Source organism: Eumetopias jubatus, unplaced genomic scaffold (assembly GCF_037043125.1).
Source record: "Eumetopias jubatus isolate StellerSeaLion01/CBP00866 unplaced genomic scaffold, mEumJub1_p1.0 scaffold_5, whole genome shotgun sequence".
Taxonomy (NCBI): Eukaryota; Metazoa; Chordata; class Mammalia; order Carnivora; family Otariidae; genus Eumetopias; species Eumetopias jubatus.
The window spans coordinates 61,078,399-61,091,476 of NW_028274811.1; the positions used below are offsets into that span (position 1 = coordinate 61,078,399).

The window sequence follows — 13,078 nt, forward strand, 5'->3', positions numbered from 1 at the left end:
AAATCTTTTTAAAAAAAGCATATTTAGTTCTTATGTTGCTTGATAATTATTGTTCTATAGGAATCATTCTAATTTAATATTGCCCAGTGGTTAATCTTTTATTAAAATCAATGCAGATGTCAGTTTTAAATAAACTCTTTGCTTCTCATGGTGTCTACTTTGAGATCTAGGGGACTTGTTCAATAAGGGAAAAACCTAAAACAAAATAAAAAACTATATGCACAACTTATTAATACTGCTAATTAATAAAGGAACCTGTACTTTTTTCTCTAAAGGTCTAGTTTTGTGAGCTAACTTAAGACAATTTGGTTGTTCTGTTTATTGGGTCCTTTTTGGTATTGTAGATATCCAGTAAAAATATAGGCGAGGGCTCTAAGACTCCTCCCCCAGTGCTCTCTATACTAGGTTGTGTGTTAGTCCAAACCAAATTCTGCCACACATATACTTCTTAGCAAGCAGACACAAAAGCAGTCCTGTTAACTTTTCTGTAAGCTCCATGAAATTCTGATTTTTATTTATTTTTTTAGTGTTCTGATAGCGCCTTGCTTCAGAGGTTCATTTGAGGCATAATAGGAGCACTTTTAGTTAGAGTTAGGGGACAAAACTCTCAACTAATTGGTGGAGCAAAGATGCTTTCAGAAACCTAAATCTAAGACCCCATTCTTCAGCATATGGACTGTTTGTTTACTAGTTCTTGTGAGGATAAAGCCAATTGAACAGTATTTCTGGATAGTCCACAGATCTTAAATGGCATTTATTTATGTTACAGCTCTGCTCTTCATGGGAGATGAAGGACAGCTAACTGAGGTGTTTTAGAACAGGGATTATGGGTTCTTGATTAGTCTTTCAGACCAGATGAGCATCCTTGTAGAGTCTGTGTTTGATTAACATACTCATGTGTTAATCACTGCTAGGGTGTAGGTTCAACCTAACTGTCAGGAACAGGGGAAGACTTCTACCTCAACACTTGGGAACTGGCTGGATGTCAGCTCAAGTCCAGGCTATCAACTCTTCCAATTTGGATCTTTGACCATAAAAGTGTGTGAACACCTGTCAGCTACACAGCAATTCACTGCCTAATTGTTTCTTCTTGAAGATAACGTTTTACATTTTATTCTTGTCCCTGGGTGTTTTATGGACATCTCTGGGTTTTAGGACTCAAAGGAAACCAACCCACCCACCCGAGCTGGCTTCCCCATAGGAAGATGGCAGACATTTGTTGAGTGTCTGTGTTCTGCTAGACTCAGCAGGTGGCTGCAAAATGTATGACATAAATAACTCCTGCCTTCAAAGAACTTTGATCTGTTAATGAGGATAACAGAAGAACATGAAATTGCTGTAATACAAAGCCAATTAAGTTAACCGCTATAAGAAGGAGTGAAAGAGCTATACACACCTGCTGTCAATCAGTGTTGGAGTTGCTCCTCTCTAAAAATCATTAACAAGTTATCATGGAAGCTACATCAAACCTGTCAGAGAAATCATGCTGCTAAAGGACAGTTCTTACTAGGCAATATTCCTAACATGCAGGAAGGTTATTTTTTTTTTTTTCAGGGCTTTGGAGCGTTAGTTGGGGGAGTCATCTAGAAGTGAAGGCATCTCTCAGTGAGCACTGGCTCTGATTTTAGGCTCTAGACTCCTGGATGAAGCCTTGTTTCCATAACTGGCTTGGAAACCTGGATTATATTTAAATCTTACCACAGCCATGTGAGAAGTACAGTAGTTTATAATGCAGACATTCATGCTTTTCCTCCAAATAGTTTAGTGACTTGCCATTATTTTTCTTGCCTTTAAAAATAAGCTATAAAATCTGTAAGTGCTGTTGATGGAAACATAAAGGAAAATGAATTACTGTGTTATGCATTGATTAATATACTATTTAACACGAAAGATTGCTAAGGACAGAATTGGAATTGTGTATACACTTATTAATCATCACAACTCAGTACTCAAGTCTGAAATTTATTGATCTTTAATCTCATTTGGCATAGTTTTAGGGACAGAGAGAGACTGAATTCTTCGAGCTTAAGGAAATAGTTTTTGCTACTTTCTAAGTTTTATACTCCACTAAAATGTTAGTTCCATTAATGTGTGTTGTTAATTATAGAGTAAATACCATTTGTTGTACATGTCAGAATGTTGATTAAAAGCTGTTAAAGGGTTTATCAAGATGATCTCATGCTAAAGAATAAGGAGGACGTTTTAAAATATCTTGACATATTTTTCTAGCTAATTGCATAGCTTTTCCTGAAGATACCACCACATGCTCTGCTGATGATAAAAGACTATGTTTGGTTCTATTCCTGGAAATGTAAAAAAGAGATGTTGGTACCATTTACCTCCTTGTGCTTGTTTATGGTGTGAGACAACTATCTTTTTGCATCAGTCTGTTTAATGGCATCAGCATCAGTGGAAAACAGTATCCCAGTGAATACTTGTTTTGCTCCTTTTGTTTTGATTTTCTGTCAAAGAACTCATTTTGTCATAACGGTATTGGAATATTTAGTTTTAGTTTTTAAAATTTCTTTACTTACCTCATGGCTAAATTAGTTTTAAAAAATTTTTTATGCACTTATATCATGGCTCATATTTCATTCTTTAACAGGAATTTCAGACAGTTGTCTGGTGAAATGGAATTTATGACAATTAATGGAACAACATTAAGGAATCTTGAAATCCTACAGAATCAGGTCAGGTAAACATAAAGGCTAATTGATTCAAAATGAGTGTGAAAAAAAATTTGAAATAAGGTGGCAGTCTGTTCTTAAGAGTGAAGGTGAGAACAAGAATATTGTCTTTAACTTATCACTCTGCCCATCATCTATCTATTAATTGATAACTGCAGGACCCATTTTTTTGAGAATCAAATATATGAAATGCTTCCCTGGAGGTTACTTTGGGAGCTATAGAGCTGTCCTTCTTAATTATTGAAGTGACATTCCCATCCTGATAATCTCTGTATCAAATATTTGTTTGGAAAGGCATCATCTTTGAAAATTAATATAAAGTAGATTTTTTGTCTGTTTGATTATATTTTTTCTACATACCTTTAAGTTTTCACTGAAATGTCTTCAGTCTTATTATCCAGTATTAAAAAGTTACTGTGATATTCGATTAGATTATAAGATGCATAAATTTCATTTCACAAACTTCCGTCATTTGCCCTTTATTGATGAATTAGGAAGATAATGGAGACATTAAATTGATTGCTTTCATTTATTAAACTATCATTTAGAAATAAGATCTTATATAATGTTCATAATATAAAGCCATAGAAATAAAAAGCAATTCCAGATCATTTGAGTAAGTAGTTGAAAAGCTGAACCGTCTGAGTTAAATGGTTTAAAGCTCTTCAGAAATATTTATTACTGTTGTAAATTAAAGTAAATGCTGAATTTCTTCTCCTGACTCCTAGATTTGTATATTACTAACTAGTTTCTCTCATTTAGTTTCTCCCTCTTCCAGGCTATCCTTGTATGCCAGAGTCAACCTTACTTTAATTTCATAACATTTTGATCTTGTCATTACATTATCCAGAGATTGAGAATTTTTCCCACAAATCTTTCTCAGCAACTCTGTATGCATTGCCCAATAGGAAATGAGTCGTAGGAAGAAAAGAACATTTCTTGAATAAAGAAGAGCTCGTAGTCAGACTCTGAAGACACAGCTCTGGCCTTCCTAGCTTTCTTTATTCTGCCACTTCTTCCCTGTTCCAATCCTACTGCTGTGGAGTCAGTTCTGAAAATAAATTCCTAAGGCAAAAATACCCTTCAAAGCTCTTTCATTATCAGGAATCTGGCCATTATAGAAACAGAAGCTAAGAATTCACAGCTTTGGCTTGTCTTTGCACTTGAACTTTGGCCTCTGTTACCATGGAGCAATGGAAAGGGGTAATGAGGAGGGGGCTGGGTATCAGGGAGAGCAACTGAATAACTGTTTCTCTCCCACCCTTCCCTCTCTTGTCTGAGCCTGGTTCTTCAGCAATGCAGGAAATAATTGGAAAATTATTCCCACCCACTTTCCTCTTCCTGGGACCCTTTACTGTACTCAGGCGAGTGGGGCTTGTGTTTTGGAAGAAATGGTGCTGGTTTTGATGTGGACTGCCCTCGTCACTCAGCTCATCCTTGGGAGCCTTCTGTGACCTGTAGCTTCTGTGTGCGCTCTGTCTTAAACTCCGAAGGCCTGGCAGCTTTTGTCATGGCTTTTATAGTTAATTTCTGCCAAGTGGCATCATGTGTTGATTACGAGTCATTTCTTTCTTTTTTTTAAAATATACAGTAGGAACATTTATTTTAACACTTCTAAAAGATATTTCTCCGTGCCTGATGATTTGATATAAAAGTCAAATCCGTCATACTTTTCCCACCAGTCTTTCCACATCAAGGACAATCAGAAATTTGTACAACATGAATATTTGCTTCTGAAACAAAAATTACAAATTAAGTGATAACAAAAGTACACAAATCAATTTCTCCCATACTTGATCTTATATAAGATATGGGCCTCAAGGAGGGACCATATCTTAATACACCTTTGCCAGTAATACAACTGAGTACATAGGAGTATTCTGGAAGTACTTGCTTAATGACTTGAAGGAAAAGAAAAAAAGTTTAAAAAAAAACTTAGGTGAAAGCAATTTTATATTCCAAATAAGATTTAAACCTATTGACTTTTTGTAATACAGTGAAACCTTGGTTAAAATTAACTATCATCTCTAGTTAATTTTTTTTTTTAGTCGTTCAGCTTCGAAGTAGCAAAGCACAGGTCAATAATTTTTTACTGAGGATTTAATAAAGCAGACTAAAATAAAATCTTTCCAGGGTGAATTCCTAGAGTGCGGTTTAACTTCAGTTCCATCTCCAGTACCTTCTACTTGTTCAGTGTTTTCATGGGAGCAGCAGTCCTTAGAACTCCGAGGCCGTGGAGGATACTGAATTGCCAAAGGAAATTAAATTATCTTCACTGTACTTCCCAAGGCAGAAAAGTCTGTATTTTTAAGATGTGTAGGACAAACATATATTTTAAAAGATTTCTAAATATTCTTAGTTAACCAAAACCACACACAGACTGTCCTTTTTCGGTGCAAATATCAGTACTTTATATTGTGTATGTGTGTTCATATGTACGTGCAGTCATCACACATTAAATGAATGCCTGTTATGAGCCATACTTTATGATAGGCATCTCTACCATTTAAAATTGGGGTATATGGAATAATTAAGGCACATGAGCAACTAGTAGTTTTGGTACAAATACAACGTCCACTTAACAAAACTTTTCTTCTGTTTTTTCTTAGACTGACATGAAAACCAAAGGAAGTTTACTTTGGGTCTTAGACCATACTAAAACCTCATTTGGGAGACGGAAATTGAAGAAGTGGGTGACCCAGCCACTCCTTAAACTAAGGTAAAGGGAATTCTTTTTTGTGTGTTTAATCTGAAATTATATAAAGTTGTGAAATTAAATGTGTTAGCCTCCTTAAAACCAAGATTACCATAGTTATAAGAACAGTATTTTAGGGGCACCTGGCTGGCTGAGTCAGAGGAGCAGCGATTTTTGTTCCTAGGGTCATGAGTTCTAGTTCCATGTTGGGTGTAGATTACTAAAAATAAATGAACTTTAAAAAAAAAAGAAGAATTTTAAATTGGAGAAGATTTTATTTTGTATCTGGCAATACACTGTCTAGTGTTGTGAGGATGTTTTCCTTGTCCCCAAGAATGAGTCGGCTTGCAGATTGGAAGACATGGGGTGTGTCCAGGGAAAGTGAGTTATCCGTTTAGTTTGGGTCATCCGCAGCATAAGAGAGTAGGGAGGAGGTGGTTGAAGAGCTGGGGCACTGCCTTTTGTAGAGGGCTTTGAAGACTAGCCTGAGTTGGTAGCCAGGGAAAGTTAATCCAATGATTCTGAGCATGGGAACGCTAGGATCAGAGCTGGGCTTGTATGTGGGAGGGGACAAAGTGGTGGTGGCCTGGGCAAGTTAGCAAGTTCATGGCGAGGTTCTGAGGGACCCGAGCTAAAGCCGGAACAGTAGGGATCTGAAAGAAGGGTCAGGTGTGAGATGTTTGGGAAAGTAGATGAGTAAACCAGGAGCGCCTTCAGGGAAGGTAGCTGAATCTAGTGCCTAAAATGCAGCTGTTTCCAAGCTTGTCCGCCCCTTGCAGTCCTTGGGAGGCTTCTCAGATACTGATGCCTATGGCTAAACCCCCAGAGAGTGTGATTTAATCGGTCTCCAGTGTGGCCTGGGAGTTGGAGTTTTTGAATGCTCCCCAGATGATTCTGATATGCAGATAAATTTGGAGACTCTGACCTGTCACTTAGTAGGAGCCCCATTAACGTTTACTGAATGAATGAAGGCTGTTATTTGTTGCATTTTTACTATGTACCACTCTTTAATACTCAGAAGCATCTTCTGAGGTAGGTTCTTGAGATGAGTAAACAGATTCAGAGCTTCAATAACTTGCTCAATGTTTCATAGCTGATAGAGCCCAGATTTAAAAACAGCATTGACTCCAGAGCTGAGCAGGCACTTAACCATTCTGAACCGTTTCCTAAAGAGACCAGAGAGTGTGGTGGTAGATGTGTTAGAGGTGTTAGAACGGCTGTGCGTCAGCTCTGTCAACTGAGTGAGTCAGTCCACTAAGTCCTTGGGTCCCGTGTCCTGTCCCGTGTGTCGGCCTCCCCATGCCATGTTCTCACCTTTGAATTGGTAAACTGCCTCCTCACAGGGTTGCCCTAAGGAATAAGATGAGACAGGAATCCTAACTACCACTTTTGAGCTCTTTATTACATGGCAAGCCCCGTACTGGGGGCCTTATGTACATTGTAGCTTTTAAACTACACAAGAGCCTCACTCTTGGCTGCGTATTATGCTGAGTTTAGTAAATAGTCATCTTCAGCAAAGGATAGCACAATGCTGTGAGTGCGAGTAATAAGCTTAAGACACTGTTATGACGATGATCATTACCAAATCACTTCAAGATTTACCGGGTCACTCCAGTTTTTCTTCTTGACCATAAATGTGCAGGACCACTTATGTGCACATTTTTTCTGATACAGTACAGCACTGTAAATGTATTTCCTTATGATTTTCTTAACCCCTTCTCTTTCCTATAGTTTACTTTGTTATGAGAATACAGTATATGATACATATATAAAATATGTGTTAATTTAGGCTTCTGATCAGCAGTAGGCTATTAGTAGTTAAGTTTTGGGGGAGTTAAAAGATATACTCAGTTTTTTGACTGTAGTGGGGGAACAGTGCCCCTACTCCCCACATTGTTCAGTGGTCAACTGTGTCTCCTTGGTTCAGGACTGAAATGAGGTAAGAATGCCTTGGGGAGCAAGAGCAGACAAGATGGCTTTCTGCAGAAAGTGTGGAAAGACATCTACCTAAGCATCCATAGCACTTCTTATATTCTTATTTGCTTGGTTGAAATTTTCAGCAGAAACAGTCAGTAGCAGACTTTTTCATGTAAATTAAAATTTTTATTTCTACTCTTAAAAATTTGTTTTCTATAACTAGGATTAATTTGAGATAAATTCAATAGACCATATTGTATGCTCTGTAGGAGCTGAATCATGTATCTCTTGGGATCGTGCTTTCCCAGGAAGGCCGAAAGAAAATATGCCATGTGTTGAACAGTGATGCTTTCCAAGTATGAACTCTAGACGGGCCCAACACCTATATGGCTGAAAACAAACACACAAAACTTTTTCCTTTGCGTCTTTAATTTTAGATCATAATTTCAAAACTTTTATCTTTCTAATTTACTGAAATTCATTTCAAAAAGAATTTGTTAAATCTTAATGGCACTTGCAACCTATTCCAGATAGCTAGAGAAAATCGTCAGCTGAGTAGTCATTGGTTCAGGCATATATTTATTATTGTTGTTTGTGCTAACATGGGGGTCATGCAAATCACAGATTACATCAGTGTGGTTATCCAGGCTAATATTCTCTTTCCACTGTTGGCAGCCAAAAGTTCGTTTAGAGTCTGGTTTTCTTCTATAGGGAGTCATAGAACAAAAAAGTTGGTGACAAGGGTATTAAGCAAGATATGAGAGGTTTCCCAGAGTTCTCCAAGATCCTATTATTTGTCAGTTATCCATGAATTTTCTTAAATCCCTAAAGATCTTCTTTATATTTTCAGCTCATTTTAGTTCCTGGGGCAATCACACAGTTCATATATCAAGGCCCAACTGTTTTAAGTTTCAGAGGATTTTCCACTCCCATCACCTTTTTTTGTATAAAATAGTCTCTTCAGTGTAGAATTTTACTAGTGACTTTTAGAAAATATAAATAGCTTTTACCCTATATTTACTGACTGGTTCGAAGAATTTACTTAGATTATTGAGACTGGATTTTAATTTATTGAAACCAAATTCGCTTCCCTCCCCCTTTCATTTATTTATTTATTTTTTTTGAGAGGCTGGAAGCCATTTTATTTTTTACAGTTTTCTTAATTCAGGTATAATTAACATACAGTGTTGCATTAGTTTCACACATCCAGTGTCGTGATTCAGCAATTCTATACATACTCAGTGCCCATCAGGATAAATGTACTCTTTATCCCTTTTACCTGTTTTACTCATCTTCCCACCCACCTCTCTTCTGGCAACTACCAGTTTGTTCTCTGTATTTAAGAGTTTGTTTTTTTAATAAATAATAGGTTATGTGTTGTGACCTATGCTTTTTATCAGTTTAGGCAAGAAGATTCTTCAGTGTAGTTCTTTGGCTTCTTCTTATAAATGAATGTCACATTGGCAAGTCATTTGTCCTAAGACCTTTTAAAATTAAATTATATTGAATTCATTTTTTGAGGTTCTGTCTTTGAATTCCTTCTGCTTCTTTGAGTTGATATGATCTTGTCAATTTTATATATAAACACCATATGTAGTTTGTTGGTTTTGTCAAAAAGCCTTAAAGTACAAATTCTCCTTGTTAATATTGAAAGAAATGGGAAAAAGAAAACTTTGAGAAGTATGGGATGCATCTCTAAAATATCGTTTTAGGCAAAATACTAATTTCCAAGGCAGATTTGTTCATCTTGGAAGAAGGAGTCAAGATTTGGTAGCTTACTCTGTGTTTTAAAATATTAAACAAAAATAAGTTGTGGCTTTCCTTTGTGGGTAACTCTTCTGCCTCACTTTAAATGTGGATGGTCCCCAGGGCTCTCTCCTGGGATCGCTTCTCACTTTTCAGCACTACTTAGGATCTTTTCTGGGGCCGTAGTTTCTGTAGCTCCTGTGCTGATGACTTTGTCCTATTATCTCCAGCAGCTCCATGTTCACACATCTGCCAGAACATCTCTGCCTCAGAAAATACTCAGTTTGAATGCTGAATGAAACAGATCGGAAACAAAGCATTTCCTTTAGTGAGATAGTGACTTCTTGGAAATGAAGATGTATGTGCGCGCGCGCGCACCACAGGTGCACGTATATGTGTACACACATACAGAGCAGGGTATTATTTTTTTTTTTAAAGATTTTATTTATTTATTTGACAGAGAGAGACACAGCAAGAGAGGGAGCACTAGCAGGGGGAGTGGGAGAGGGAGAAGCAGGCCTCCCGCAGAGCAGGGAGCCCGATGCGGGGCTTGATCCCAGGACCCTGGGATCATGACCTGAGCTGAAGGCAGACACTTAACAACTGAGCCACCCAGGCGCCCTTAGAGCAGGGTATTATCAACCACAAGGCAGAATCTGAGAAATCAGTCCCTTCCCTTCTAGGATGGATGATTTTGTTAAACAGTGAAAACACTGGATTTCTGGCAAGAGGTAGTATTATATCATCTTGCCTTTTTGTAAAATCACTTTTTATGAAAGGCAGATGAAAGCCTTTTCATGAAAGGTTTTTTTATTTATTGAGGGAATCTCCATGCCTCTGGTCTTGCCCTTCTCTCTTTCTGCTCTGCACTACCAATTGATTACTTAAAAAAAAAATGTATATCTGATTATGTTGTTCCCTGCAGTTTGCAGTTCTCACAACATGCTGAGGTGTCATTTATTTCTGGATCTTTGTACAGTCTGTTTCCTTTGTCTAAAGTGGAAACTTGTACTCATCTCTGTTTCCATTCTGGTGTGCTGCCTGCTTCTTCACAGTCTTCTTTGCTATCTGCTCATCCTCTGGATAGCCTTTGAATGTCAGTGTTTCAGAGACCTGAACCTTAGGAGCCGAGCTTTCTTCCTTCCCTAAACCTCCCCTCACTGCCTCTTCTTTCCTCACTGTCTCCTACCCCTATCCCTATAAACATACCTGTTCCCTTCACTGTATATATCAAAGTATCAGTGACTCCCAGATTTGTATCTCTGGTCTTTACTCTCTCCTATTCCCCAGGATTATATATTCAGCTTTGATTCATAAACACATAGATGTATCACAGACATCTCAAACTTCACGTATTCAACCCTGTTCCTCCTTCTGGTGTCCTCATTCCAGGAACCAGCACTTCACCGAACAAGTTGCTTAGACCAGAAACCTGGAAGTTATCCCGGGCATTTCCTATTTGACAACCATGTCCAATCTAATACTAAGTCCTGTTGCCTTTAGCTCTAAAATATATCCAGAGTCTGTGCATGTCTTGCCATCTCCACCGCCATCACCCTGGTCTAAACTACATTAGTTCTTACTTAGACAACTGCAGTATCCTCCTAACTCATCTCTTTTTCAAGATAAAGACTTTTTGTTTTTTAAAGATTTATTTATTTGAGAGAGCGAGAATGAGAGAGAGAGAGTACATGAGAGGGGGGAGGGTCAGAGGGAGAAGCAGGCTCCTTTGCTGAGCAGGGAGCCGGACGTGGGACTTGATCCTGGGACTCCGGGATCATGACCTGAGCCAAAGGCAGTTGCCCAACCAACTGAGCCACCCAGGCGCCCATATATTATGCCACTCCCCTCCCTTAAACTCTTCATTGGCTTGTGCTTCACATAAAGTTAAAATTCTTTCTCATGACTCTTCTGACTCTCCCCTGTGTTCATCCATTCATCATCTTCCGGTCACTCTGGCCTTTCTTTGGTTCCTGAGCAACCCAGAGCTTTTACTCATCTTGTGGTCTTCGTATTTGCTGGGCTCTCTACCTAGAATGTTCTTCTTCACATGCTGACTCCTCTTTTAAGTCTCATCTTTAAAGTGTCACTTCTTCAGAGAGATTTTCTCTGACTGCCTAATCTAAATTATGTTCCTCGTATCATTCGTCATTAGCATGTAAGACTTATCATGATTGATATTTGTTTTTTCTGTTTATTTAATATTTCTCACTGAATTGTGTTTCATTTATAACAAGCATTCAATGAATGTTTATTGAATGAATTATTAAAATGATGTCACTCAGGACCTAACTCAGCTATCTCTTTGGAGAAGTTGGCCTTTTTCTCCTCTCTTCCTATGTAGAAAGTGAACTCCCTCCATTTTGCTCAGCCTCTTACCCGGCCGTCACCAACTCACACAGAATGAATTGGGGGCTCATAGTGCTTTGAATATAATAGATGATCAAGAAATTATGAACAAATGAATCCATTTGAAAATCTTAGGGTTCCAAGTGGTCTTTGAAAATAAAGGCACACCTCTGTAAGAGAAGTTTATTTTTCTAAGAAAAACTCCTTGATTTTAAAAGCACCTTAGAAGCAGTTTTCCTTCATGTGATTCCTTATTTTAGTGGAACAGTTGCTTGATCAGGAATGAAAACATTAACACTTAAAGTGGAAGAGATGGTTTGGCAGTGTCTTGCTTTCTTGTCAACTCTTAGTGGAATTAGTAGTAAATTGAAGTTCCTTGGTGTAAGTCATGGGACTTAGTAAAGGAAGCCAGGTTGGGGGATGGGATGGGGTCATCTTCCCACCTGAGGCATAGCTGGTTTTAGATATCGTGTAAAAGGTCTAACTCACAACTCTGAACGCATCTGAATTGGAATTTTTTTGCTTAGAAATATTCGGATGCACTGTGATTTTCCTGTGACTCCTTAAGGCCATGCCTGTATAATTTGAATTCCATAGTGGGTGAATTAGATAGTGTATTAGTTTGCTGGGAGTAAAAAAGTATCACAAACTGGATAGCTTAAACAACACACATTGTCTCACAGTTCTTTCTGAGTTCTCAGAGGGAGAAGCTGTTCCATGCCTCGCTCCTAGCTTCTAGTGGTTTGCTGGCAATCTTTGGTATCACTTGGCTGGTAGTTGCATCTCTTTTCTGTCTGCTTTCACATTCACATGGTGTTCTTCCTGTGTGCATATCTGTTCATATGACGTTCTTTCAATGAGGATCTATCCTATTTGATTGGGGGTCTCCCATATTCCAGTATGACTTCGTCTTGACTAATTACACCTATAATTACCCTGATTCCAACTAAGGTCAAATTCTGAGGCACAGGGGATTAGTCTTCAACATGTATTTTTTTGTTGATACAGTTCTACCCCTAACAGGTAGGCTCAATAATTTCATCTTTCCTCCTTTTGGCATAAGCGGATTGAATATATTCATCTCTTGGATGGAAACAAGTGTTTTGATTATCATTTAAATATATTACACATTTATTCATCATCTGAAGTGATGTTATAAAGAACCATTGAATTTTGTAAGCTGCAAACATTCTGCAATTTTGTGCCTGAAGTACAGTACTCTGAAAAATCATCCAACGGTCTTGGAAAAACATTCTGGTCTGTATCTGTCCAGGTGAAGGTATTTATACAAAGTGTTAGGTTGATTTTTAGGGATCAGAAAAAGACATTTGTATGTGGGAAAAAAAAGAGTAAGGGAAATGTTTGGGTAGAAAGGAGCCGAGGTCCACATCTAAGGGTTGAGGAGAGAAAAGTAGCCATGGTGGGAAGGGAGAGGGCTGAGGCCTAAGCGGTAAAATGTGTTACTGTGGAAGTGGGTCCTGTGTGCGAGTGGGGCGAAAAAGGCAGCACACAAAATTGATGTCTGACTCTGCTGCATTTTTTGAGTCTGTGATATGTCTATTAATTCTTCCAGCTATCCTCAGAGATAGTTATTACTTCATTTTATAGACGTGGAATCCTGAGGCTCGGGTTAATTATCCAAGATCATCCAGCTAGCACATAGGGCCCATCTAGAAGCACACTT

The 13,078-nt window shown here is 38.1% G+C and overlaps 1 protein-coding gene across 5 annotated transcripts in view; it reads left to right on the top strand.

The window, feature by feature from the left end:
• The window catches only part of MSH3 (mutS homolog 3), a 178,479-nt gene that overhangs the window by 59,397 nt on the left and 106,004 nt on the right, over nt 1-13,078 (top strand). For all 5 annotated transcript variants that reach the window (XM_028114541.2, XM_028114539.2, XM_028114538.2 and 2 more), the window contains exons 11-12: nt 2,606-2,690; nt 5,297-5,406. In XM_028114541.2, the coding sequence (XP_027970342.1) occupies nt 2,606-2,690; nt 5,297-5,406 (195 nt within the window). The remainder of the gene's footprint in view (nt 1-2,605; nt 2,691-5,296; nt 5,407-13,078) is intronic.